Source organism: Kazachstania africana, chromosome 9 (assembly GCF_000304475.1).
Source record: "Kazachstania africana CBS 2517 chromosome 9, complete genome".
NCBI classification, from domain to species: Eukaryota; Fungi; Ascomycota; class Saccharomycetes; order Saccharomycetales; family Saccharomycetaceae; genus Kazachstania; species Kazachstania africana.
Window position 1 is genome coordinate 530,431 of NC_018948.1, and position 27,973 is coordinate 558,403.

The 27,973-nt window shown below is 37.7% G+C and overlaps 14 protein-coding genes and 1 non-coding gene across 15 annotated transcripts; 6 read left to right on the forward strand and 9 right to left on the reverse strand.

Moving 5' to 3' along the window:
* Positions 1-514: 514 nt before the first annotated feature.
* FKS3 (putative 1,3-beta-D-glucan synthase) lies at positions 515-5,899 on the forward strand (the record flags this gene model as incomplete). Its single annotated transcript, XM_003959127.1, has 1 exon — positions 515-5,899. The coding sequence occupies one exon, from the start codon at positions 515-517 to the stop codon at positions 5,897-5,899; it is 5,385 nt and encodes a 1,794-aa protein (XP_003959176.1).
* A 460-nt stretch (positions 5,900-6,359) lies between these two features.
* Positions 6,360-8,024, forward strand: GAS1 (1,3-beta-glucanosyltransferase GAS1; the record flags this gene model as incomplete). Its single annotated transcript, XM_003959128.1, has 1 exon — positions 6,360-8,024. The coding sequence occupies one exon, from the start codon at positions 6,360-6,362 to the stop codon at positions 8,022-8,024; it is 1,665 nt and encodes a 554-aa protein (XP_003959177.1).
* Positions 8,025-8,304: 280 nt separating this feature from the next.
* On the reverse strand, positions 8,305-11,580 carry PSE1 (importin PSE1; the record flags this gene model as incomplete). The annotated part of the gene is made up of 1 exon (XM_003959129.1): positions 8,305-11,580. The coding sequence occupies one exon, from the start codon at positions 11,578-11,580 to the stop codon at positions 8,305-8,307; it is 3,276 nt and encodes a 1,091-aa protein (XP_003959178.1).
* Positions 11,581-11,788: 208 nt separating this feature from the next.
* Positions 11,789-12,844, reverse strand: KAFR0I02650 (RNA methyltransferase; the record flags this gene model as incomplete). Its single annotated transcript, XM_003959130.1, has 1 exon — positions 11,789-12,844. One exon carries the CDS (start codon positions 12,842-12,844, stop codon positions 11,789-11,791), a length of 1,056 nt encoding a protein of 351 aa, XP_003959179.1.
* A 398-nt stretch (positions 12,845-13,242) lies between these two features.
* On the reverse strand, positions 13,243-13,845 carry GLC8 (PP1-complex regulatory subunit GLC8; the record flags this gene model as incomplete). The annotated part of the gene is made up of 1 exon (XM_003959131.1): positions 13,243-13,845. The coding sequence occupies one exon, from the start codon at positions 13,843-13,845 to the stop codon at positions 13,243-13,245; it is 603 nt and encodes a 200-aa protein (XP_003959180.1).
* A 233-nt stretch (positions 13,846-14,078) lies between these two features.
* Positions 14,079-15,011, reverse strand: KAFR0I02670 (uncharacterized protein; the record flags this gene model as incomplete). Its single annotated transcript, XM_003959132.1, has 1 exon — positions 14,079-15,011. One exon carries the CDS (start codon positions 15,009-15,011, stop codon positions 14,079-14,081), a length of 933 nt encoding a protein of 310 aa, XP_003959181.1.
* Positions 15,012-15,207: 196 nt separating this feature from the next.
* Positions 15,208-16,509, reverse strand: ZUO1 (zuotin; the record flags this gene model as incomplete). The annotated part of the gene is made up of 1 exon (XM_003959133.1): positions 15,208-16,509. One exon carries the CDS (start codon positions 16,507-16,509, stop codon positions 15,208-15,210), a length of 1,302 nt encoding a protein of 433 aa, XP_003959182.1.
* Positions 16,510-16,727: 218 nt separating this feature from the next.
* Positions 16,728-17,591, reverse strand: DIA1 (Dia1p; the record flags this gene model as incomplete). The annotated part of the gene is made up of 1 exon (XM_003959134.1): positions 16,728-17,591. The coding sequence occupies one exon, from the start codon at positions 17,589-17,591 to the stop codon at positions 16,728-16,730; it is 864 nt and encodes a 287-aa protein (XP_003959183.1).
* Positions 17,592-18,151: 560 nt separating this feature from the next.
* On the forward strand, positions 18,152-18,949 carry ELP6 (Elongator subunit ELP6; the record flags this gene model as incomplete). Its single annotated transcript, XM_003959135.1, has 1 exon — positions 18,152-18,949. The coding sequence occupies one exon, from the start codon at positions 18,152-18,154 to the stop codon at positions 18,947-18,949; it is 798 nt and encodes a 265-aa protein (XP_003959184.1).
* Positions 18,950-18,958: 9 nt separating this feature from the next.
* Positions 18,959-20,752, reverse strand: TGL3 (bifunctional triglyceride lipase/lysophosphatidylethanolamine acyltransferase; the record flags this gene model as incomplete). Its single annotated transcript, XM_003959136.1, has 1 exon — positions 18,959-20,752. The coding sequence occupies one exon, from the start codon at positions 20,750-20,752 to the stop codon at positions 18,959-18,961; it is 1,794 nt and encodes a 597-aa protein (XP_003959185.1).
* A 663-nt stretch (positions 20,753-21,415) lies between these two features.
* On the forward strand, positions 21,416-22,123 carry PRE5 (proteasome core particle subunit alpha 6; the record flags this gene model as incomplete). Its single annotated transcript, XM_003959137.1, has 1 exon — positions 21,416-22,123. The coding sequence occupies one exon, from the start codon at positions 21,416-21,418 to the stop codon at positions 22,121-22,123; it is 708 nt and encodes a 235-aa protein (XP_003959186.1).
* A 549-nt stretch (positions 22,124-22,672) lies between these two features.
* Positions 22,673-22,782, forward strand: KAFR0Itrna7P. The gene is made up of 2 exons: positions 22,673-22,709; positions 22,746-22,782. It is a non-coding gene; the product is annotated as a tRNA-Pro (tRNA).
* Positions 22,783-23,202: 420 nt separating this feature from the next.
* On the reverse strand, positions 23,203-23,628 carry VPS55 (Vps55p; the record flags this gene model as incomplete). Its single annotated transcript, XM_003959138.1, has 1 exon — positions 23,203-23,628. The coding sequence occupies one exon, from the start codon at positions 23,626-23,628 to the stop codon at positions 23,203-23,205; it is 426 nt and encodes a 141-aa protein (XP_003959187.1).
* Positions 23,629-23,888: 260 nt separating this feature from the next.
* On the reverse strand, positions 23,889-25,850 carry SSC1 (Hsp70 family ATPase SSC1; the record flags this gene model as incomplete). The annotated part of the gene is made up of 1 exon (XM_003959139.1): positions 23,889-25,850. One exon carries the CDS (start codon positions 25,848-25,850, stop codon positions 23,889-23,891), a length of 1,962 nt encoding a protein of 653 aa, XP_003959188.1.
* Positions 25,851-26,139: 289 nt separating this feature from the next.
* On the forward strand, positions 26,140-27,801 carry TAH11 (Tah11p; the record flags this gene model as incomplete). Its single annotated transcript, XM_003959140.1, has 1 exon — positions 26,140-27,801. The coding sequence occupies one exon, from the start codon at positions 26,140-26,142 to the stop codon at positions 27,799-27,801; it is 1,662 nt and encodes a 553-aa protein (XP_003959189.1).
* Positions 27,802-27,973: the final 172 nt, after the last annotated feature.

Consider the following 27,973-nt stretch of genomic DNA (forward strand, 5'->3'; position numbering starts at 1 on the left):
CAAAGAAGCTACTTAGCCATGATCGTCCAACTCCATAAAAAGCAATGCCAAGAATTGAATTACTTTACAGTCGAGGCTTTCTTTTGACTAAATGCTTTTCTAATCCACGCTGATACACAGCTGCGGAATTGCTTTTTCCAGTAATTTCTGGTTCCTGATCTCATCCCACTTTCCTATTCTGGAATTTCTTTCCATTTCCATGGCTTTTCACGCGAAACAGAACAGAAACTGGCCATTGTACAAAAAAAAAAAAAACAGTAAAAAGAATTATGACGTAGTGTCCGTATTTCAGGAGAGAGTGACGCCTACCTAAAAAGGAAATCAGAAACCCAAGCCCTCATTGATTGTGACCACGTGACTGATAGGCTGGGTAACACGTATCATCCCGGATCATATTTTTGTGCTTTGGATTTCTATGGGCGGCAAAAATTTATTATTGGTGGATAAATAGTAAGGCGTTGACGACGGGTGTTAGAATGAGCGCAAGCTTAAAGACTACAAGATTGAAAGCTCAATGGAGTACAACAGTCCCAGAGTGTCGCTAACGGAGTTGGAATATCCAGCCTGGTGCCAGGATGATGAGGTTCCTGTAACGAAGCTCGAAATCCAAGACATATTTGATGACCTGGCGGCTAAATTTGGATTCCAGCAATCTTCAAAAGAAAACATGTACCATCATTTGATGGCACAACTGGATTCAAGGGCAAGTAGGACGAACTCAACTAATGCGCTGGTGTCACTTCATGTATCGTATATTGGTGGAGAACAAGCCAATTTCAGAAAATGGTATTTTGCCGCTCAATTAGATCTTGATGAAGAAATAGGATTCCAAAACATGAAACTACATGGTAAATCAAAACAGAGAAACTTCAAATTTGCAAAAAAGAGGGGGATTTCGATTAAACAACAGATGGAAGATTGGAAACGTCGTGAGCAAGAGTTCATTAATACCCATCCAAAAATTACTTTGACTCAGCAACAATTGAAAAATGAAACTAGTCTGAAAACGGCGGATTATAAATGGAAATTGAAAATGAAACAGCTGAGTCCATGGCAAATGGTAAGACAACTAGCACTATACCTTTTATGCTGGGGAGAAGCAAATCAAATAAGGTTTACACCAGAATGTTTGTGCTTTATATTTAAATGTGCATTGGATTATGATACTGTCACACTAGTAAATCCTGAATTACAGGTTGAAATGCCAGAATACAGCTATTTAAACAATGTCATTACACCTCTTTATGATTTTTTAAGGTGTCAAGTCTACAGAAAAAATTCTAAAGGTAAATGGGTGAGAAGAGGTAACGACCATAGAAATATTATCGGATACGACGACCTGAATCAATTGTTCTGGTATCCAGAAGGTATTGAAAAAATTTCTCTGCATTCTGGAGAAAGGTTGGTCGATAAACCACTGCCTGAAAGATATTTGCATTTAAGAGACGTCAAATGGTCAAAGGTTTTCTATAAAACTTATAGAGAAACAAGAAGTTGGATGCACTGTTTCACAAACTTTAATAGATTTTGGATTATACATTTTGCACCTTTTTGGTTCTTCACATCTTTCAATGCACCAACTTTATATACTAAAAACTACGTTCAATTATTAAACAACCAACCAACACCACAGGCAAGACTATCAGTTATGGCCTTTGGAGGTACCATTACCTGCATTGTTCAAATATTAGCAACTCTATTCGAATGGAAGTTTGTACCAAGAGAATGGCCTGGTGCTCAGCATTTATCAACTAGAATGTTTGGCCTACTAATTTGTTTTATCATTAATTTTGCGCCATCAATATATGTCCTTGGGCTATTTGACTTGGATGTTCATTCAAAATCGGCATATATCATATCAATAATACAATTGATTATTGCTATAATGACAACGTTGCTCTTTGCGGCTAGACCTCTTGGTGGGCTTTTTGGGTCATATCTTAATAAAAATAGAAAAAAAAGAAGATACATTTCTTCACAAACATTTACAGCATCTTTTCCTAAATTAACCGGTAGGAGTAAATGGTTTTCATATGGGTTATGGATTTTCGTTTTTTTAGCTAAATTTATCGAATCTTATTTCTTTCTCACTCTTTCACTGAGAGACCCCATCAGAGTTCTTTCAATAATGGATATGTCAAGATGCCAAGGTGATGAAATATTGGGCAAACTACTTTGTAAATGGCAACCAAAGATTACTCTTTTATTAATGCTGTTATCAGATTTAGGTCTATTTTTTTTAGACACCTATCTGTGGTACATTATTTGCAATTGTATATTTTCCATTATTCTGTCATTTTCCTTGGGGACTTCAATATTTAGTCCATGGAAAAATATATATTCTAGGTTGCCTAAAAGAATCTACTCAAAAATTTTGGCCACCTCTGAAATGGATATTAAGTTCAAATCTAAGTTGTTGATCTCACAGATATGGAATGCGATAATAATTTCAATGTATAGAGAACATCTACTTTCCATCGAACATGTTCAAAAATTATTATACCAACAAGTTGATTCAATGTTGATGGAAACAAAGGCTTTGAGGTCCCCAACATTTTTTGTGGCACAAGATGATTCAACTTATAAGTCAATGGAGTTTTTCCCTTCAAACTCTGAAGCCAAAAGAAGAATATCTTTTTTTGCCCAATCTTTATCAACCCCAATCGCTGAGCCTATTCCTGTAGAATGCATGCCAACATTTACAGTTTTAGTGCCACACTACTCTGAAAAAATTCTACTTAGTTTAAGGGAAATAATCAAGGAAGAATCATCCAAAAGCCGTATTACAATTTTAGAATATTTAAAACAGTTACATCCAACAGAGTGGAATTGCTTTGTCCGCGACACAAAATTATTAAATCAGGAAAGAAATTCTTCTTCGAGAGTTTTCAAAGCAAACATGCTTTCGTTGGATGACGAGAAGTTTGATGCTGAGGAAAAAATTATTGATGAAAGATATAATGAATCTTCTAAGGTATATTCAAAATCAATTTTCGAAGAAGAGGGCGAAGAAGCTGACCACCTCATTAGAGAAAAAATTAGTGACCTGCCATATAATTTATTCGGATTTAGTTCTTCTGAATCCTCTTATACTCTAAGGACAAGGATATGGGCATCACTTAGAACGCAAACCTTGTATAGAACTATTTCTGGGTTTATGAATTACGCAAAGGCATTGAAACTGCTTTACAGAATCGAAAATCCATCAATGGTTCAACTGTACGGTCATAATTTCGAAGCCATCGAAAATGACTTAGAAAACATGGCATCCAGAAAATTCAGGATGCTTGTTGCAATGCAGCGTTATACAAGTTTTACTACAGAAGAGAAAGAAGCAACTGAATTGTTTTTACGAGCATATCCTTCAATTCATATTTCATATTTGATGGTAGAACAGCAACCAGATGGTCAAGATCCGATATATTATTCCTGTCTAACGAATGGGATGGCTGAAGTGGATGAAGAAACAAAGCTACGCAAGCCAATCTTCAAAATTCGTTTGTCAGGAAATCCTATTTTGGGTGATGGCAAATCGGACAACCAAAATCATTCAATAATCTTTTATAGAGGAGAATATATCCAAGTTATTGACGCCAATCAAGATAATTATTTAGAAGAATGCTTGAAGATTCGTTCTATTTTGAGTGAATTCGAGGAACTAGATATAGGAAGTACAATTCCATATATTCCAGGAATTGAGTATGAAGAAGAGCCTTCTCCGGTAGCAATATTGGGTGCCCGAGAATATATCTTTTCGGAAAATATTGGTGTTCTAGGTGATATCGCCGCTGGTAAAGAGCAAACGTTTGGCACTCTATTCGCTAGGACTCTCGCTGAAATAGGTGGGAAATTACACTATGGTCATCCAGATTTTATCAATGCAATATTTATGACAACAAGAGGGGGCCTTTCAAAGGCACAGAGAGGTCTACATTTAAATGAAGATATTTATGCAGGTATGAATGCGATGTGCCGAGGCGGTAGAATAAAGCATAGTGACTACTATCAATGTGGTAAAGGCAGAGACTTGGGATTCGGATCAATTCTGAATTTTACTACAAAAATTGGTGCTGGTATGGGCGAACAATTATTATCAAGAGAGTATTATTATTTAGGGACACAACTCCCCATCGATAGATTTTTATCTTTCTTTTACGCTCACCCCGGTTTTCATCTGAATAACCTCTTTATATCCATGTCACTACAGTTATTTTTCTTGCTGATTGTTAATTTGGGATCTCTTAATCATGAAGTAATCCAATGCTATCATGAAAAACACAGCTTGATTACGGATTTGCAACATCCGATAGGTTGCTATAATATCCAGCCGGCCCTACATTGGGTCTCCATTTTTGTACTTTCAATATTCATTGTCTTCTTTATTGCTTTTGCACCTCTACTGATACAAGAGCTGCTAGAGAAAGGTGTTCTTAAAGCAGCAAAACGCTTCTTCCACCACATACTTTCTATGGCACCTCTCTTCGAAGTATTTGTGTGCCAAGTCTATTCTAATTCATTATTGACTGATATAACATTCGGAGGGGCTAAATATATATCTACTGGTAGAGGTTTTGCAATCACAAGAATTGATTTTGCTATGCTATATTCTAGATATGTTATCATTTCAATCTATACAGGCGTTGAAATTTTCTTAATGCTTGTATTTGCAACGGCTTCTATGTGGCAGCCAGCTCTACTCTGGTTTTGGATAACTGTTGTTTCACTATGTTTTGCTCCATTTATATTCAACCCTCATCAGTTCGCATTTACTGAATTCTTTATAGACTACAGAAATTACATTCGTTGGTTATCTTCTGGAAATTCAGAATATAAAAAGGAATCTTGGGCAACTTATATTAAAACATCAAGGGCAAGATATACTGGTTACAAACGGAAGGTTATCACAGATAATTCAGAAAGGGACACTGATGATGTACACAGGACACGATTTTGGAATGTATTATTTTCTGAGCTCTTTTTGCCGCTGTTTGTATTCGCGTTCTGCTTTTCAGCGTATTCATTTACTAATGCTCAAACTGGTGTCACTAGAGCAAAATTGACTAACTCGATATTCCGATTGGTTATTGTAACGCTCTTGCCAATAATATTCAATACTATTGTGCTTATAGTGTTCTTCTGTCTTTCGATATTTAGTGGGCCATTGTTGTTATGTTTTAAAAACAATACAGGATCTGTCATCGCATTCTTGGCACATGGATTATCGGTAACAATCTATTTGATAACGTTTGAACTTATGTGGATACTTGAAAGTTGGAATTTTACGCGGACTTTAATACTTATGATTACTTCCATTAATTTACATATTGTTTTATTCAACATAGTGACCATAATTTTTTTAACAAAAGAATTTAGAAATAACAAATCACACATAGCGTGGTGGACCGGCAAATGGTATAACACAGGTATGGGATGGCACGTTATCTCCCAGCCACTAAGAGAATTTTTAGTTAAGATCATGGAAATGTCATATTTTGCTGGAGATTTTTTTTTAGGTCATTTTCTACTCTACATGCAGACTCCGATACTCTTTATTCCATTAATAGATCGTTGGCATTCTATGGTGTTATTCTGGTTGAAACCAGCGGCTATAACTTCAAGCACTAGAATTTTCAGTAGAAAACAGAAAAGACTTCGGAACAGTATTATAAGAAAGTATTTTCTCCTGTATATGTTGATTTTAATCATTTTAGTCAGTTCCTTAGTTCTACCAATACTAGCTACAAGATTCATTCCTGATCCAAGGGCTTTAGCAAGAGATACTCCAGCTTTTTCCATAATCCAACCGAATAAGCAAAAAAATAACGATACAGGACCTAACGCACCTTCTACTATTTTGGTAACCACCCCGCCGTTTACCCCATTTAAAACAGTCAGATAGTCCAGCGATATTTGGCGTTTCTTAGTTGATCGCTCTCATTATTTCCTGCTACCGTCGATCAGGATTTTCCGTCGCGGATCCGTTCCCAGCTTCTTTTTTTTTTTTAGGCTAAAAATGATCGTACTATTTTAAGTAGCGAACCTTTTGTTTTCTTTTTGCCAAAAAATTTCTCGAAGCCATTTTTTTTCGTACGTCGAGTTCTGAGAACTGTCATTGTGATTCGAGAAAACCCTGCTCAAACGCCTGGGCCCTAGGTGATTTATTCAGTTTCAAGCATGCTTGTTCTACGAGTTGTACGTATCGGAAGACGTAAGAGCAGAAAAATTCCTCGAGAATATATATAGATCACGAAAATTCTGATGTTTTTCTAATTTTCCCTCCTAATTTCGAATCAGTATAATTAATAGTTAGTTTATATAATTCTTTTACAACATTCCGCCATCGCTCAACTAGTGAACCAATGTTACTCAAAACTCTAAGTTTGCTAACTTCTGGTCTTGTTTTAGCCAACCAAGTGATTGCTGACGACCTTCCAGCCATTGAAATCAGTGGTAACAAATTCTTCTACTCTAATAACGGTTCACAATTTTATATCAGAGGTGTTGCTTACCAAGCTGATACAGCCAATAGTACGTCCGGTAGTACTATCAACGATCCATTAGCTGATTATGATACTTGTTCTAGAGATATTCCATACTTACAACAATTAGACACTAATGTTATTCGTGTGTACGCAGTTAATACTTCTTTAGACCATAGCGAATGTATGCAAGCTTTGAATGATGCCGGTATCTACGTTATTGCCGATTTATCTGAGCCAGCAAACTCTATTAACAGGGCCAGTCCATCTTGGACCGTTGACATGTTCGACCGTTACAAGGAAGTTGTTGACATGTTCTCGAACTACACAAACGTCTTAGGTTTCTTCGCTGGTAATGAGGTCACCAACAATTACACGAATTCTGATGCTTCTGCTTTCGTCAAGGCTGCCGTTAGAGATACTAAACAGTACATCAGCGATCAAGGTTACAGATCTATTCCTGTTGGCTACTCTTCTAACGATGACGCTGACACCAGAGTCTTCATCGCCGATTACTTCGCTTGCGGTGATGACGATGTCAAGGCTGATTTCTACGGTATTAACATGTACGAATGGTGTGGTAGTTCCACTTTCAAGACTTCTGGTTACTCTGACAGAACTCAAGAGTTTAAAAACTTAAGTATTCCACTTTTCTTTTCCGAATATGGTTGTAACGAAGTCACACCAAGACAATTCACTGAAGTTCAAGCTCTTTATGGTAGTGACATGACCGACGTCTGGTCCGGTGGTATCGTTTATATGTACTTCGAAGAAACAAACAACTACGGTTTAGTCAGTATCGATGATGGCGACGTTAAAACGTTAAGTGATTTCAACAATTATTCTAAAAAAATTCACAGTATCTCTCCAACTTCTACTAACTCTGCCTCTTACACTCCATCTTCAACTTCCTTAAGCTGCCCAACTGAATATAAATACTGGAAAGCCTCTACCGACTTACCACCAACTCCAGATAACAATTTGTGTTCATGTATGAACGCTGCTAGCTCCTGTGTTGTTGCTGATAGTGTTGATTCTGATAACTACGCCGATCTGTTCGATTACGTTTGTGGTGTCATCTCTTGTGACGGAATTTCTGTCAATGGTACCAGTGGTGAATATGGTGCTTACTCCTTTTGTTCTTCCAAAGAACAATTAAACTTCGTCTTAAACTTATACTACGAATCAGAAGGTGGTTCTTCCTCCGCTTGTGACTTCAGTGGTTCTGCTACTCTTCAATCCGCTACCACTCAAGCCGGTTGCTCCTCTGCTTTGAAGGAAATTGGTAGTATTGGTACCAACTCAGCAACCGATTCAGCTACTTTCGTTTCTGGCGGCTCTGCTGCTAAGACTAGTTCTGCTAGCTCATCTGAAGCAAGCAGCAAAAGCAGTGGTTCTTCTTCTTCTTCTTCTTCTTCTGCATCTGCTACTAGCACCAAGTCGAGTTCTGCTCAGGCAAACTTCAGAGTTAACCTAGCTCAAGTTATTTTATCATGTGTGGTTAGTGTTTCCGTTGCAGCTGGTGTTTCTTTCGCTTTAATCTGAGCAGATTCTCAGTAGGTACCATTAGTTTATATTTTAAATATAGGTTTTTCTAGTTTTACAGAATATAGTTATTCTTTTTCGATTATTTATTAACAAAAATGTAATATGTTTATCATAATGAAATAACTATTATATACATAAATATGTCATCGACCATTTGAAGAAGGTAAACGGCTACTTTAATATGGTAAATATAATAGATGCAAAGATCTATAGTACAACAATGGTGATGGTTGCAGCACTAATAGTGAAAGTATTTTTTTTTCTCTCACTGTATTATTTAGGAAAACCAACGCTGAATAGTTTGCATGTAATCATCTGGATATCTTTGAAGCATGGCCATAGCATCGTTCTGTGGTAATGTACTTAGTAATTTCTTTAATGATCCTACTACAAGCTCGGCAGTTTTGCCACCAATTGACTTATGATGTAAAGCTAAAACGACGTTATTAACAATAATTGGAATATTAGAAGGCTCACAGATTATAGGGGAATTGGAATCAATAAGGTGACTTAAATACATGTAGTTGAAGGAAGCGGCCTCTTCATCAACAGTAGTTGGCAAAGATTTGAACCACGTAGAAGTATATTCATCAACCTTTGGGATGTTTGAATTGAATGCATAAAGAATCTTAGCAATTGCAGCACTAGCATTTTCGGTAGCAGATTGGTTCTCTTCATTCTTAGCTTCAGGAATATTGATGACTTGCAGCAAAGTTTCTAGTGATGAGACGCAAATTTCTCCATATGTATTTGGTGCAAATTGAGCACATACACCGATAATGTATGCGGATGCTTGACGTAGTTGTGGTTCTGGTGAAACGAGGAATGATTTGACTTTTTCAATGAAAGAATCTTTGAAAGAGGCTGTAACATCCCCATAATATTGTATGATATCACCAATTGCTACAAGTGAGAAAAGTAATAAAATAACTTCAGTGTCTTGTAAGTAAGTTTGGATCAATGGCCATATTATCTGAATGTATGGCAAGAATGTTTGACCAGAAGTTTTCATTATAGATGAAAGAGATTTATTAATTTCATCTAGTAAATCTTCGTCGGTAAATTCGTCAAGTTCGTCATCAAGGCCTTCATTATATTCATCAGCCTCATTATGACGTTCCTTAATCCTTTCAAAGACATCGCTCAAGTTATTAGTAACACCCTTTACGTATTGAGGCAATAGTTCTTCATTGAGAGAAACATTGCTCATCACGGTCATACCGTCTACCAAAGCGGTATGGTAAGCTTGGGTGATCTCTAACATTGGTTCGGTATTGATGCCACCAATTAATTTAGCGGAGGCAAATTGCCACAATTGTAATATTTCTTCGTTTTGGGATCCAGAAGCACTAACTAAGCAATTTAACAGAATTGGAATTAAAGATGCACCAGTGGCACGAACACCATCATGCAAGTAAAAATCGATTGCTGGAATTGCAATCTCGCTTAATATTTCTTTGACATAATTTGCGAACCGTTCCTTCAAGATACTTGCATAAAGCTGTAATAGTTCCATTGCAGAAACTTTGTCGTCCAAAATCGAAGTGTGGATGGCAATATGTTTACCTTGAATTTGTACAACATCCCATTCAGAATACTTTTGGAATTCTGCAGCTTCTTCTTCTTCAATCAGACTTACATCCTGTGTAGCTTTAGCAGTTTCTAAAAGTGGTGGTAATACAACAGGTAGTAAAGGAACAAAATCAGCCCCTAAAATTTTACATATTCTACCCCATCCATGCTCCAAGTATGATCTGATAGATTCGTTTTCATCATCAACAGAGTTTGATTGGTGTGCTAATAAAAGATTTATCAATTCCTGGGAATGTTCTGAAAATTTCTGTTTACCGACAGCGGCAGCGATGAGAGTTGCACATTCAATACATTTCCCCTTTAGAACACCGTTACTATCAACATTTTCCATTTTCAAAACGTTTAATAGTAATGGCATTAACGTATCATAATATTTGATAAATTTAGTCTTTGCGGCTTCTGCAATGAATGCAATTGTAGTCAAAGCTTGCTCTTGAACATAAAGTTTATTACTTTGTAAGAGTGTTAATAAGTTGGTCAATAAACTGTCTAGATATGGTTCAAGAATACCTTGATTGGCTTGTTCAGAGAAGTTCACTAAAGCTGCAGCTGCATGGGTTTGAACTCTATCGAGGGATTCCGGGGTCAATTTTGAAATTAAAGCAGGAACAATTCTATCATGGGAAGTTCTTTGAATTAATGGAGCAAAATCAGTAGAAATTTGACCTAATACATTACAACAACCGTACTGAACTCTTGGATGTGGATCGTTGATTAAGGAAATGACCATATCAAGAATTTTTGGAATTTCACCTATTAAGACGTCTTGACAACCTTCTGCAGCAGAAGATAAGGCCATCATTGCTGCAAATCTTTCTCTCCATTCACTTGATTTAACCATTTGTTGTAAATATTGGAATAAAGTTGGAGCCAAATACTCACCACCTAATTTTAAAGAAACACGATCTAAGGATTGACGTGCATGATCGTATGTGACCTCTTCTTCATCTTCAGTGTCATCTGACTCTCTCCATTCAGAAGCTTCATCATCATCAAAGGAGACTTCTGTCATCATTAACAGAGTATTCATTACAAGGGATTGAGAGTAATTTGGATTGGATTTACACATTTGAGGAGCATTTTCACTGAATACAGTTAATAATTCCAATGCTGTAGTTCTTGCGTGCGTTTCTAAATCCTTATTTTTGATGACAATATCGGAGAATTGAATAATTTGGTCAAACATACCTTTGAATAATCTTGGAGCCAATTCTACTAATTCGATTAGGGACTCAAAAACGGAAGCTAAAGCGTCATCTTTATTGTCATCCAAGAATTTAGGCAAACTGTTCAATAGACTTGGTAGTAAAACACCAATATTAGACCAATGAACTTTTGGTAATTGTTTGAAATAACCGACAAATGCAGTGACAGCTGATATCTTTACTTCGTCGTTTGCATCTGTGAAACCTGCTTCAAACACAGGCAAAACATTTGCTACATCGACCGCGTTGATTAGATGTGGTACAGAAGCCAAAATTCTGAAACTGGACTCTCTGAATATAGGATCTTGATTTTTCAAAAATTCCACGATGGCCTGTAATAGTTCCGGCCAAGCAGGCAATTCTTCTATGGCACATTCTGAAATAGCATCTGAAAGCTTGTGCCTTATATCCTTGGGTCTCTCGCAAACGAACCCTTTCAAAAGAGTCGACCTTATATGAAGTAAAGCATTTTCGCTGATATGAGAAATGTTTTTAGCAATAATAACAGTCTTAGACGAAGGAGGAGCCCTAAGAGCCAGTTTTCTGAACAGAACCGCAGAAAGAGCAGCTATAGTTAGATCCTGCGAGAGCGAAGCCTGTTCAGCAAGAAAGATCAATAGTGGCTCGATGTTCTCGGCGGTGATCCAATTTTGATTCAGACTTTTCTCAGCAGCAGAACGGATCTCATTGTTTGGAGAAGCAAACCCCTGAAGAATCTCAATCAAGGCATCTTGATATCCCTGAGAAGTACTCATTATAGCGCGGCTACTATGCTTATAATCCAACTTCGACACCTGTTAAATTTCATCAACTTTTGTAATTGGCAAGCTCTAAATTTTTCACCAGTGGGCCTACTGATTTGAAAAAAATTTTACGTCCTCGTCCAACACGATGGCAATAGCACAGCGAACATATCATAAAGAGAGTCGATTAAATCGCATGAGAAAGTGGTATATATTTGAATTATAAATACGAGTGTAGTGCTGTTAGAGCGATCATGCAACTGTCTTCGATGTTTATGTTTCCTTGCGGGGCAGCGCCAGGCAGTTCTATCTGGCCGTCGAAGAATTGATGAGCACCGTCACAACCGTCAAATTGGTCTTTACACTTGTTGAATGAGGTCTTGATGTGGTCCCATTTGCCGCATACGAGTAATACGTTTGCCGGCTCTTCATTGGAGTCTGATCTGATGATTTTCTCGATTTGTGACACTTTTGTTTCTACTTTATGGTATTTCTTCAGATTTTCATTGTAGTAATAGTCACCGCTATTGATCCAAATGGCCTGGGAGTAGCCTTTAGAGAATGCAGATTCAGTGAAAATATCTCCAAAGGATTTTGCTATTCTGACATGGTACCCATAGGACGAATTTGCACCGACAAAATCACCGTAAGCTTCTATTGGCGACACGACTTTCTTTTCTACGATGTCTACGGTGACTCTAACGTTTGTTGGAACCAATTGAGATTTCAGTTCCAAGGTCTCTGCTTTACCGATATTTATGTATTTTGTCTGTTTAAACTCTTTCTTAGCGTCAGGATGTGTCATTCTAATAGAAAGGCCTTCTCTGTAACGGCCTTCATTTGCTTCCAAGTATCTCATGAAGGGGAGGTTCAATATTCTTGGTAACTTCGACGCAATCTTGAAATACCCTAAATATTGCTTCTTAAACACAGATTTTATCAAATATGGAGGTGTGACGAAATACTGTAAAAGTGATGCCATCAACATCGAATCGGTGATCTTGGATTCACTATTTCTGCTCCCTTGATCGAGTATCACGATCTCTGCAACGTTGAAAAGAGTAGCAGCCTTGGCGATCTGGTACAGCGTATGCGTTATCTGGTCTAAATTGGAACATGAATTTAAAATACTCGTAGGTATACATAAAGAATAGTTGATACTCTTTGATAAAACTTTAATCGGTTTCTTGCTCTTCTTTAAAGGTAAGTTCGGTTTTTTAATTTTCAAATCATCTTTCTTCACTTTCTTGGAGTTTACTACCTTATTAATAGCCATGACTGACTAGTTATGCTTAAAATCCTCACCTGTTAACAGCATTATATGGCTAATATCTCAATATTTCTTAAAGCTCATCGCAAAAATTTGGACTTGAAAAATTTTCCAGGACTCACCCGGCTACCTTGTCTCGTCGCCATAGTAATATATATAGATAGAGAGCCTTTGAGGACTCAGTGGCTTGCTGGACTCTGGGGCACTCAATGGTACACTTGTCTCTCTATTTATTGCATTTGCTAGTGGGCGAATCTCCACTGGTCTGCACAATTTGTCTCGAAATGCAACTTGGAGTAAACGTATTACACTGTTCTAATATAAAAAATTATATGATGCGAAGAAACATGTCAACTTTCCTCCATGATGAGTTCAGAGCTTTACAAAGTGACTAATTATTGCAACTAATCTTCATTTTCTCCGTCATCTTCGTACTCAAGATCAAACTGTTTCCTATTTTTGAAAACTTCTTTGACATTATAATGTTTCTTCCTCATTTCTTCAAATCTTTTGTGCTTGGCCTCAGCACTCTCTTCTTCGTCCATGGACTCGATTTGGTCGTTGTCATTAGCACGATCCTCATTATTTAATACAGGTTCCCCCAAAGAGAAATTGTTCAAATCGTCATCTTTCCCAATATCATTATTGTTTGCCTCGTCGTCCTCGTCATCATCCTCTCTGTAGTATTCCCCCGTAGGATCCACTGCACCTTGATAAGGCGTCTTTGGCTCATCGACATGGATATCCTGATACTGCAATTTTGTCACTTCATTTTCATCCAAGTTTTCCTGATTCCATTGCAATCTTTCCAAATCGTGTTCATGCTTCAACAGCAGCGAATCTTTCGGTAACAACTTGCCATGCTCTTGACTATCTTTCTTCTTCGAAGTAAGTTTCGCATTCAATTGCGTATTCTTATACACTTGTTTCCTGAACTCCGTTATTGACTCCGGATCATCTCTATTTCTCTCCTCATTGGATACTGCATTCTTTAATATACCACCCATTGTACCAGACTTGTTTCGTTACACTTTGGCTTGCTTGCGTAATCAATCAAATGTGTGTGTGTGTAGTACTTCTTCTAACTATAAAATTTAAGGTTAGGGCCCAATTTTTGGAATTAAATATAGTCAGGCTTCGTCACGTGTGATTAACTAACGATATAGTATAAAGACAGTTTGAATACATAAATATATGAAAGAATGTGTATAGAATGGGGTGGATGATACTGTCCATTTGCTCAGTAGATCTTCTTCTTTTCATCGATGGATAACTTCCCAGCACCTGTGTTTGTGACCAGTAATAAGGCACCGATGATGCTTAAATTCTGGTAAAATTCGTACTTCAAATAGTCTCTCTCTGTTAGAGTGCGGAACCAGTAGTGGTTCAGATACATGTTGTAGAAGGCCAGAATAAATCCCAATACCAAGGATGAGAGTTTCGTCTTGTATCCAATAGCGAAAAACACTGTGAAGACCATAGTCAAAAACAGTGTAATGTACGATTTATTGAAGGTAAATCCAATAAACATCAGCACTATGAGGATTCTACCGGCTAAAAGCAGGTAACTCTTCCTTTGACTGTTCTTATTCCCTAATTCTGGTAACATACCTGATGTGACCTTATTTTCTGCAAAGGTGTCACTCAATTCAATGAGCAAGCCACCAATGACACTGAAATTCCTTAGTAAGAATGGGGCACCTGTAACTAAACCGTAAACCAATGCCTGGAGCACAATACAGGCGCATAGTACCCCCGTAGTGTAAAATTTGTATTTGTTTAATATCAACAGTGTAGACCCCACAAACATCGAACAGGATACTACAGCAAGAAATAAATAAACGAAGAGTACTGGATAATGCTTCCATGCATGTAAATAAAATACTTGATCCTTCCACTGTGTGACAATTCTGATGGAATCCTCATAGAATGTTGCCACAATGAAAAATTTCGCAATTGTAGGGATGTATGGTTTCAATCTTATCACTATCGGGTAATCTGTCAATTCTTCTATCTTATCTGTGTAATGTTCAAATTTGTCCTTAAATTGTTTAAATTTATGTTGTAAATTAGCCTTATCAGAGACAGCGTTTTGTGAGGGGAAGTTTCTATTCCCTGTACCAAATGACGATGCAGATGGCTGAAAACTGTTTACGGGACCTCTATAAGACATGATGCGCCTATTCCAATCAAATCATCCTTGTTAACTACTCCCACACACTATTAATTTGAACACTTCATCGATATTTTAAACTGAAAAAATGTCCGGTGTTGTTACCCGCAAGTACCTATCACAAGGCCAAATATGCATCCTATAGTTAAGTATATTCATATATATCTGTATGTATTCAGGTTTAGCACCGTTCTATCTAAGCAAAGTAGGACAATAAACTGGCTGGTAACTTACCGGAATCGATCATGGCCTTGGCAGACTCTTGTAAAATGGCCTTGGATTCAGAAGCATTGGCCTTGATCTTGGCAGCAACATCGACTAATTGTTCGTCATCAAAGGAGTCGACAATTAAACCTAATTGTTCATCAATTGTGGCAGCTTGGTCAGCATCACCGAAGTAATCGTTGTCCTTACCAGCGTTACGGACGGCTCTCTTGTTCTTCTTCTTAGCAGCCTTGGCAGCTTCCTTGGACTTCTTCTTGTCAGCCTTAGCAGATGCAGCAGCAGCAGCTTCAGTTTCGGCCTTAGCCTTGGCTTCAGCTTCAGCCTTAGCTTTAGCTTCAGCTTCAGCTCTGGCACCAGCTTCTCTTTCCCATTTCTTTCTTTCTTTTTCCTTCTTTTCTTCTTCCTTGAACATCTTGATACGTGGATCTTCGTTCATGGCCCTTTCGACAAGCTTGACTAATCTGGAGTTGTCAGCAGTCTTCTTCTTATCTCTGGCAGCCTTGTTTTTTCTTTCAATGTAACGTTTGTGGTCTCTGTTAGAGGAATCATCTGGGACATCTTCATCTAGGAATTCAAAGGTTCTCCAGGAGTCGAATCTGTGCCAGAAGGAATAGAAACTTTCAACGTCCTTCTTTTCGGTTTCCATGTCACCTAATTGTGGAGCTGGAGTTTTCTTAGAGAATCTAGCTTCGGATTCGAAAACTGGGCCCCAGGCTTCGAAGAAATCGTATTCAGAACCCTTCTTTGGTGGTTCAACATCAGCGACGAAATCACAGGAATCGTATTGCATTCTCTTCGTCTTATCAGTTAAAGTTTCAAAAGCCTTTTGGATAATCTTGAAGAAAGCATCTTGTTCTAAACCGACACCAGCAGCAGATTGCTTGTCTGGATGGTACTTGACAACTTGTTTTCTGTGAGCCTTGATAATTTGGTTTTCAGTGGCGTTGTAACGTAATTTAGAAAGACCCATAGCGGCGTATAAATCAGCAGTCTTCCAGTCTCTAGCATCGTGATGTAACAAAGTTTCATCGGCTAATTCAATATCGAATAGTAATTCGTCTGGGTCAACGTTAGATTCTTCAACGTTCTTGACGTTTTCTTCAGCTTGAATCTTTTCGAATTCAGACCAGGTATGGTTTCTTAAAGTTCTGGTAGCATGTTGTAAGAAAAATTTACCAACTGGTTCTAATGGGCGACGAGAGGTGCCAGTTAATTTGGCAGAGGTGTTGACATTGACACCAACGTCAGAGGTTAATGCTGGTAAAGTAAACATTATTTTGGATGGTTTATTGATATCTGTCTAATGGTTTGCAAGTTCTAATTAGAAAATTTTTCTTCTCAACAATAAAATTTTCATGCTCATCGCAAAATGAAAAATTTACGAATACTTCATTTCGAAACCTGGAAGGGTCATTCTTAAATTAATCATAAATATTTATATATATTACATGTGAAGGTATTTGATTAGAGATGGCTCCTTGCTCATGTCTTCTAAGAAAGTCTTTCGTTCACTCCCATTCTTAGAAGCGCCTTGCCTTCTCTTTTAATACTTTTTGGTCTTTGTTTCTGCAATTCCAATTGATGAATGAGTAGCCCTTGACATACGATCAATTTTGTCATGTGGGAGACGTCATATATACCAAAAGATCCATTCGAATCATCACCCACAATAATGTCAGCAGTCTTAGTGACAGTACTTATAATGGAAAGAAGATCCGAGTTTTCAGAGGTATAATGGGCAGCCACGAACTTAGATTCACGGTCGTCCTGTAGAAGCAACTTGTAATGATCGCTTCGTAAGACTGGATTGAAAGTGACATGCCATGTGAAGTCACTACCCAAGATTTTGGTATCTAGGTCTCTAAATTTCTTCATGTGGGACATGACAAAAGGTTCATTATCACCATGGAACTCATAATCCATGGTACCCAACTTTATATTGAGAGAAATTGTACCATATAGTGATCTATAGATCTTGAATTCACTTGTGCTGTGAAACAACTGATGAGCTGCATATGGAGGAGCATCATCCACAGATCTTAGCTCGTAGACATAGATATCGTACGATAAATCGAGTCCCAGTTTTCTGACAAAGTGGAATAGAGGTATACCAACACCGTTTGAGTCGAGTTCTATTCGATTCAAATCACCATCATTTGCCTTGAATACGTCGAATGACTGAACAGAGGGAAACACAAAGAAACCGGGAGATGAGTCTACCCTTGCTATGGGCATTTTCCTCTCATTCTTGAAATGTAAAAATTCTGGTACGGTTTTATCATCGGTAATGGTTACATGCAGTCTCTCATCGTCCAAGAGACTTCTAACCACTTTTCTCATAAAATGCCTGACCATGGCACACGTTTGATCGTACTACTGATTCTGCTCGATAAACCAGGATCCTGTTAACATATAAGATATACGAAAAGGTTCTGGAGAAGAAGTCAGAGGCGCAGTGATGCTGCAAAAGAGGCTAAAATTTTCTCGAAAGAATCCGCCATCCTGTTTGCACAGCATCTTCCATCTTCAAATATCGGCAGCTACAATGAGAATGAGGTAAGCGGATTGACTCATGTAAAGAGTGGCTTGTCTACCGAGTGGATTGCCAAAGTTTCGTAGTCATGGCGAAATACGTCCAAGATTCAAGCGTCTGACTGTTTGCTGCTCCGAAAAGACAGAGGCTAAACACAGCCAACCATCACTACTTGCCAGTGTTGATTTCAACATCTTGAGATGCAATGAACAGCCCTGACCACAGCTGGGCTGAGTATAGCCCAGCTTCACTTCATGAGTCTCTTAATATATCAAGTTTTCCGACACCCATAATATGAGGATTAGTATTAGAAAAAAAAATTACATAAAAATCGATGAGCTTCTTGGCTTACAAAATGGGATACACTCACTAATCCAGCGCAATGTCCACAGTTCAGAGACAAGATCTTACTATATTTAACGACCAGACGGTTCTGAGCAGGGCCCTCTTGTCTGGAACTAGTCATGATATGATGCTAGTAAGTTCTACAATGTCTACACAGCCGGTGTGGCTACTTAATGCCTTAGCTGAAAGTTTCCTCTTTGGTAAGACAACCTCAATAAATAGCTCTTCTGATAATTCTAGACATTCCCATGAGAACAGTAGTCGCCATGTCGTCATAGGTTCCTTTATTAATGACTCAAAGTTCTATACTAATTCACTACAGAGATTAAAGATACATTCAACACTATATACTGTGGTTGATCTAATGACGGATTTTGTCGTTAAAAACCATGATAAACCAAGATCAAAGCTGCTAGGATTGTTGGTCGAACGGTTTACGTCGCCAGAGATGAATAGTATGATTATTATTGATCAACCTGAAATTTTACTATCATTAATTGAAGGATTGACTTGTGATGAATTATTCAAATATTTTATTTCACCTTTATCGAAACGTTGTAATATCTTTGTAGTATCCACATCTACCGAGCAGTTCCAGGACCACGATTTCGAACCTGAATCAACCGAATTTGTCAGATTTATTACTAAATGTTTATATAAGAGCATAGTACAACTAAGTTTGAATCCATTAGAGACCGGTAGGGCAAAGGATGTGACTGGTTCATTAAGAATAGCTAGAGGTGGTCAATTGACTAACCATTTGTCTGTGCACGTTGTGGAAAACGAATATTTATATTTGAATGAAAGAGAATCAATTAAATTATTTTATAGATAAATTAAACATTTAAGTATTATTATTTTCTTGGACTTCATTTTTATTTTTAATGATTTCATCTAATTTAAATTCGACAATACATCTTGTCTTAATTAGAGCCAATACTGGCCACGTACTTCTCTCTCCACAGTTTATCCAATAGGGAATATTATCTAATTGACCTTCTATAATTCTTGTTATTGATAATGATTTAATTTTTGGTACAATAGAAATTTCCATTGCACTTCTTGGTATTTTTTCGTCAATAGTTAATCTTTTAATCCATGAACTTAATAATCCTAATCTATCTAAGACTTGCATTCTATGATGGAACTCCATTGTAATGATATTTTTCAATTTTCTTTCTAAATGATATTTAAATTTGAATGCCAATGGTTCCATTTCAGTAAAATTTAATTGTGGTATTCCCAGTTCAGGTAAGTTCATATAATATTTTTGATCTGTCTCTGGATAACGTTTGTAATAATAATATTTTGATGTCTTAATTTCATGCTTCAGATCGGTGACAACCAGTGGTGCCAAATAAGGTCTTGCTAATGAGACAATAAAATTATTGACATTGAATAATTCAGTCAATCTTGTATATGGAGAATTTAAATTATTTGATAACGATGTTGTTACTGCAGTGTCAGTAGAATGTTCTGGAGCTAAAAATTTTATTGTCTTTGTCTTTTCCTTTGATAAAAATGGTACAACTTTATTATCTAAATTTTTACAAAGTAGTATTGTATCATTTGACAATACTCCAGAACCCAAACTACACTTAATGGCAGAACTTATAAGGACATTTGGTGTGGTAACATAATTTAATAGGTTTGGGCATGAACTGTCAGTTGGATGAATGACAACGTTGAAAACTTTCTTTGTAGTCTGATAAGCTTCTTCAAAAGTGGTATCTTTAACAATATATTTCAAAACAAATTGAATAAATAGATAAACATCTTGTGAATAACCATGATGAATTAAGTTTTGAATTAAAGTACCCAAATTTAAATGTTGTTCGACATTTCCGTAACCACATGATTTTAACAATTCTACGTCATTTTTAATAATTTGAAGAAAGCCGTTGTCCAGCAACTGAATTAATTCATCGTTACTACAACAACCATAGCATGCAGCGATACATGCACCCATTGATGAACCACTAATAATATTTGGCATTAAATTTTGTGACAAAAGACCCTTGATGACACCAAGATGGAATAATCCGAAAAGAGAGCCACCTTGTAAGATTAAAGCCGTAGTACCTAGTGAAAGTTTGCATCTTTGGAAAAATGACGTTGATGTTGTGTCTGATTGTGACAGAAGTTCTAAGCTTTCGACAATTTTTCTAAGATACTGTTCAATCAACAATTTTGTACCGATCAATGACTTGGTAAAGAGTTTCTTATCTACAATACCTGCAAAATTCCTTAACATACACGGTCCCGTAGTGGAGAATTTTTCTCTAATGGTATCAAAATCTTGTAATTCCATACATTTAATTAGAATGGAGTATTGTTCCATTACAGAATTGAAATCGTAACGTCTTGAGAAGAAATTTCGTCTCCAAAGATTTGCACCTGTGATTTCATCTACCGTTGAAGCAGTCGATAGCCATCGTTTGTACGAAGTTTCTGAATCTAAATCTTTTATTGCCTCGTAGTAAATCACCCTTGAGTGGGGTCTCAAATAGGTAATTAACTTATGGAACCAAAATGAATAAATATCGGTAATTACATGCAATAGGTTCCATAGAAACGGTGGGATATTGTCCAAGGTTGCGTAGATTATATTTAGCAGCCAAATTTTAACTGTCAACATCTTGAACTTTTGTGTAATTTTTTTCGATATTAAAGGATCCTCACTTGTTTTTCTTATATACCAAAACGTCGAAACCAACGTTGAACCCCAGAAGTGTTGTGATTACTTGATAGATCAGAATGCAGGCAGCGGAGCTGCATGCAGTCGATACTGACAACAGCTATGGACAGCCAATAGGGATAGTATATGATGCCAGATGCTGCTGTGGCTGTGATTTTGTACACAATCTGCGAATGCTTGTCAGAAGACCTATTACAGCCCTGACACAGTCCTACTGGGACCCTACTAAAACCATCGCTTACCAATCGTCCTGCCATACAGCATTGTTCCACATACACTTGCCTATCTTAACGCCCTTACCATCCTCAAGCTCACCACACATAACACCGTCTCTTGCGTCTCCTAACCTCGAACCAGCATGCGTTTCCACTCACATCCAGTTAGCACACCTCGTATAACCAGCAGCAGCGTCCCCATCCAGCGTTAATTAAAGTGTTAAAAGTGTTAAAACTAACCGCCGAATGCCTTTAATTTAATACTTGTCACCCGGGCTTTGATTTTTTCGAGAGGGAAATTGGATATATATACTAGCGAAAATTTAGAAATTGCATAGAGTGGCAAAATGTTACTAAGGTCAGTAGACAGGTTACAAGGTGAAGCAGGATGTTTAGAAACAATTACGACGGTGATACGGTCACGTTCTCTCCTACAGGTAGATTATTCCAGCTGGAATACGCAATTGAAGCGATTAAACAAGGTAGTGTGACCGTGGGTTTACGTTCAAAAAATTATGCATGTGTAGTAGCTTTAAAGAGAAATGCTGATGAATTGTCCTCGTATCAGAAGAAAATTATAAAATGTGATGATCATATGGGCCTCTCTCTAGCAGGATTGGCGCCAGATGCTAGAGTATTGAGTAATTTCTTAAGACAACAATGTAATTATTCAAAATTGGTATTTAATAGAGACTTATCGGTGGAAAAAGCTGGTTTTTTATTATCCGATAAGGCACAGAAGAACACTCAATCGTATGGTGGTAGACCATATGGTGTGGGTCTTCTGGTAGTCGGTTACGATAAAACGGGACCTCATCTTTTGGAATTCCAGCCTTCTGGGAACGTAATGGAATTGTACGGTACCGCCATCGGTGCACGTTCACAAGGTTCAAAGACTTATCTAGAAAGAGTCCTTGACGAATTCAAGGAATTGGAAGATGAAGATCCTGAGAGTATAATCAAAGTGGGTGTTCAAGCCATTCAACAGTCTTTGAAAGATGAGGTCTTAAACACAGACAATTTATCAATTGGTATCGTCGGTAAAGATCTTCCTTTCACAGTTTACGATGGTGAACGTGTCGCAAAATACTTATAGTCAAATGTCTTTTTAATGTATATACTTTAATATTGGGAAATCGAATAGTGTTTCTTTATGATAGGGTTGTATAGACGGCAAGGGTCATTACAGGTGTGAATATGCACGAGAATCAAGAAGGTAAGTACTCTTATTGGCGTGCTTGCATTCTTTCGTATTTTAATATTTTGTCCGTGAGAGAAGTGTCAACTGAATAATTCAATCAGGTAACAAACAAGAAATTGACAGAAAAGCAAATTAAGTTCAATCTCAATACGTGTAAACAAGGGCACATTTAGCCACCATCTTGTTGTGTGTTGCCACGTATACCCTGGAATACATTTCCATTTGAATATGCAGCTTAATATTTCAAAGAACCTACAGAGATGGTTTACAAATTACAAACGCTAGTGTGCTGTCTATGTTGCTGGATTTATTCAACTTTGTAGAACTAATATAAGGAAACGGTTCATCTACGCTATTTAGGGGTTCATTTGCTCATTATTAGGTGGCCCTCTCAATTTAAACAGAAAAGCTATCCCTCCAAAATTGAAAGAACACAAATTAATAGGGCGTGTGGTCTAGTGGTATGATTCTCGCTTTGGGCGATTCTTAAGAAAAACTTAGGAAATAAATCACAAACATGCGAGAGGCCCTGGGTTCAATTCCCAGCTCGCCCCGATTAATATTTTTTTTGGCTATTTTTACATCAATTCAATTGTCAATTCAGGAAACTTACTGATACCAGCAAATTAACACTTCAAATATATTTATTTCATAGTATCATACTAATATCATATACCTTGTTCCATATGACCCTTCTATCTATGTACTAAACCATCGTCGATTTCTCACAACATAAGATATAACTCCCCACGTTGGCAAATTACAGAGTGTATACTTTCTTTATTTATATATGAGAGACATTCTGCAGACACCTTCTATACACAGCAACTCTGGTACATCACGCTATGAACATCATATTATTTTTGGGTAGATAAATAATTATTTACATATATATGGTAAAAAGTTACAATCACCACCATGACTATAACCTTGCTAATCATGTGAGAGTAAAATGCCATTACTCAAATTCTTTCTTAATTGAATAGGGCATCTTCATCACCATCCCAATTGCTGTTGAAAAACCAAGAAAATATAACGATGCTTGAATAAATGATCAGACCACCTAGTATGCTCATGGCACAACTGACGGATGTAATATATTGACAGTGGTATAAGATTAATGGTAATGTGATACCGCTAGTGACGAAAGTACCAGTTAAGAAATGTGCGAAATCTTGACCAGCATGTGTAGAATCCGTCATAAAATCAGAAGTACTGTAAGCGGTAGATCCTGATCCAAACAGTGAGTTTGGTAAAGGTGCCACTAGAAAAAGTAAGATATCGAATAGTGGATAGTAATTATGAAATAGTGCACAACTTAAAATCACCAGTAGAAAACCAAGGGCTAAGAAACCCGACAACGATATAATTTTAGTCAATGGAGACACTTTGAACTTCATTTTTATAAACTGTAACTCAGTACTGATACCTGTTCCCTTGTTGGATATTCCACTCTTATATAGGGGGAATCCTTACAAAGTGAACAGTTTTCAATGGTGCAATTCTAAATCCTGTTTTAAATTGTGCGCGAAGTAATAAGAAAACGAGATTTTTATAATCTTAACAGTAACTTACATATATATAGAGATATTTTCAAATAAAAAAACGACTAAATACAGGATGGGATTATATATATATACGGATGTCAGTGTGACGGTATTTATTGTTTGGTTTCGCCACCTTCATTTGATTGGGTGTTGGAAGAAGAAGAATCTTGGTTCTTGTACATTTGTTCGAACAATTTCATGGAAGCAGTTTGTAAATCGTCAGTCTTGGTCTTCAATTCTTCAGCGTTTACTTCTTCACCGGCTTGAACCTTGGCAACAATTTCTCTCAATGAGGCAATTTGGTCCTTGACCTTTTGTGCTTCGGCCTTGTCTAATTTACCTTCGAATTCTTTCAAGGAGTTTTCGGTGTCATTTGCTAGTTGATCAGCCTTGTTTGCGGTTTCAATGGACTTCTTTCTAGCTTCATCTTGAGTCTTGAATTTTTCAGCATCGTTAACCATCTGTTCAATTTCAGCATCAGATAAACCAGAGGAACCGGCAACTGTGATGGAGGAATCCTTGTTTGTGGCTTTGTCTCTTGCAGAAACGTTGATGATACCATCAGCATCGATATCAAAAGTGACTTCAATTTGTGGAACGCCCTTTGGAGCTGGAGGAATACCGGATAAGTTGAAGTTACCAATCAACTTGTTGTCTCTGACTAATTCCCTTTCACCTTGGAAGACTCTAATTTCGACAGAAGTTTGACCTGCTGCAGCGGTGGAGAAAATTTGAGATTTCTTAGTTGGGATTGTAGTGTTTCTTGGAATCAATCTAGTGAAAACACCACCTAAAGTTTCAATACCAAGGGATAATGGGGTAACATCCAATAGAAGGACATCAGTGACTTCACCAGATAAAACAGCACCTTGAATTGCAGCACCAATGGCAACAGCTTCATCTGGGTTAACAGCCTTTGATGGTTCTTTGTTGAATAATTGTTTGACGGTTTCAATCACCTTTGGCATTCTGGACATACCACCAACCAAAATGACGTCAGAAATATCGGAAGTGGATAAGTTAGCATCCTTTAATGCTTTCTTCACTGGATCGACAGTCCTCTTGACTAAAGGTTCGGTCAAAGTTTCGAACTGAGCTCTGCTGAACTTCATGTTGATATGTTTTGGACCAGAAGCATCTGCTGTGATAAAAGGTAAGTTAATTTCCGTTGAGACGGTTGAAGATAATTCAATCTTGGCCTTTTCTGCTGCCTCTCTTATTCTTTGAATGGCCATACGATCATTTTCTAAATCGATACCAGTTTCAGTCTTGAAACGAGAAACAATTTCTCTTAGTAAGTAAATATCGAAATCTTCACCACCTAAATGGGTATCACCATTAGTGGATTTGACTTCGAAGACACCATTATCAATATCTAAGATGGAGATATCAAAGGTACCACCACCTAAATCGAAAACTGCGACGACTTTTGAATCTGATTTTTCCAGACCGTAAGCTAAAGCAGCGGCAGTTGGTTCGTTGACCACACGTAAAACGTTCAAACCGACAATTTGACCGGCGTCCTTTGTAGCCTGTCTTTGAGAGTCATTGAAATAAGCTGGCACGGTGACGACTGCGTTTTTAACAGTCATACCCAAGTATGCTTCAGCGGTTTCCTTCATCTTATTTAGAACGAAACCCCCAATTTGAGATGGTGAATAAGATTGACCTCTTGCCTCGACCCACGCATCACCGTTGGTGTGCTTGACGATCTTGTAAGGAACCTGCTTGATATCTCTTTGAACTTCCTTATCTTCGAATCTTCTACCAATCAAACGCTTTGTAGCAAATAAAGTATTTTCAGGATTAACAACAGCTTGACGTTTAGCTGGAATACCAACCAATCTCTCACCTTCCTTCGTGAAGGCCACGACGGAAGGCGTGGTCCTTGAACCTTCCGAATTCTCAATGATCTTAGGAATCTTACCTTCCATCAAGGCCACAGCAGAGTTCGTGGTACCCAAATCAATACCGATAACTTGACCTTGAACCTTGGTGGATTGTAGACGCGTTGAAATCGAAACAACGGACTTCGATAGACTAGACCTACTTAGTATACTCTTGGCAGATAGCATTCTATAACTTGTGAGACTTCTTCTCCTACTTCAAATGTAAAAGCGTTCTCCTACTATAACCTGTTTTCTTAATCTTTTATAGCATCCACCACCACCACGGTTTCGCCCACCGCAAATTTTGATGGACGAATTCCGTAGAAATCGATGGAAAAATAGCCTGGCTGCCTATACTGGTCATCGCTCGTTGGGCGTGACTCACAGACGGCTACTTTGAGCTTGAAGAAGTGCTTTGAGTGTATCTTTGGTTGTGGTGTTGGGTAACGGTAGTGTTGGGGTGCGAGTGGGAGCAATGAGTAGGTTGCCAGTGATAGATTTGGATGCTGTATCTTCCGAGGATGACATTTTGCCTGTTTTGAAGGCTATTTTGGTGAATTACGATACTTTCCTGCTGAAGAACTATGCCAACACGTTAGATACTGGGTCTTTGGGTGAGATCGATTTGGAACAAGGCTTCGATGCGAATTTCACCGGGACAGTGCAGATTGAAGAGCATACGTATCTGGAACAGTACATTGCTACTACGGACACGAGTCTGCAATTCGACAGAGCATGCACTGATCAGGGTTTGAACAAGATTTCTGCCAAATTGCTGAAATTGGCCATTTTTTTTGGTCAATTGGCATTGAATGCCATGGATGGGACCAACGATATCGATTTGGAGAAGCATTATTCTACGAAATTGACTCGTTACTATTCTGCACAGGCTGGTAACATGACGTTGTTTGACGGTGAATCCATCGAGTACCTCTCACCAAAGAATTATACGACACACGTAAGCACAGGTATCTTAACGATTTTCCCACAGGCATGCGGAATCAGATACAAACCTATCACGACGTCCAATGACGATAATGTATGGACCGTAGTGGATGAACCGGATTGTCTTTTGTTCCATACGGGCACATATTTACAGACTATTTCTCATGGGTTGCATTCGACATCACCGATTCAAATTGACATCAATAGACATAACATCTTGCATTTGACTGTGTACCCTGAAATGGGACTCCAAGTAGGGGCCGAAGAGACCATTGCTTCGTTACTATTGAAACAACAGATAGTGGAATTACCGAGTGTTGGTGGCACGTATTACCAGGATGAACTATCGAGATTGAACTTGAAGAAAAAGATAAAATTTTATGGGAAATTGTTCGCCACTGTGGAGACTATTGTGTCGTTGAATTACATAAGTAAGCCTCGTGATATGGCCATGGAGGTGGACAAGATCTTGGTCCAATGTACGAATTTGATGCAAAATAAGATCACAGAGGATGATTTTCTGAAAATGCTATCGATATGGCCAGGTGTTTACAACGTGGAGGTGAATTTTAATGGAGAATTGACTGTTAGATTACCTTTCTCCAATAATCTTCTGAAATTGACGAACAATTCAAGAAAGTTACAGTACGTTCAACTGATCGAAGCATGGTATGAAAAACAGTTGCAAAGGCGTCATGGTGCACCAGCGGAAGATCTTGACCCTGTAAAGTTTCAAAAGAGACATTACCATCGTGATGGACTGGTCAAAGCCAACAAGACGACCACAAGGAGAACGTACATTTCCAACTCAAAAGACAAATTCATTTTCCAAGAGAAAAGAGATGATTCACAAGTAAATCTACTGAACAGAATCAAAGCAAAAGAGAGAACTGCCATGGAGGAACTACAATTGAGAGAATCCCAATACGATAAATTTTTAAAAGTCAAGATGCAAAAGATAATGAGTATATTACAAACTCTTGTCGAGAATGAGCCGTACACAATGACGTATCTCAATTCCCTGGTGGTAGATTCATTGAGAGATGGTAATAACCCAATAAGTGAAGAAGAATCTGAGCAATGTCTCTTGAAGATCCAGCAATGGCTAGGTGAGGACACGATGAGATTGATCACTGTGAAGAACGGGTTGAAAGTTTTAAAATGGCGGGGATTAAATGGTGTGACGTTATGAAACAAGGGATTGAAAAAAAAAAATAATAATGAGAATAAAGTACAAATCGAAGGTTCTTTACTATATAGGATAAATAGGATGATACATATATAAAATAAAAAGAAGATTCGAAGGGTTTGGAGAATGCATAAAAATTGTTTTAAAAACCCTTGAAATCATCATCGTAAGAAAG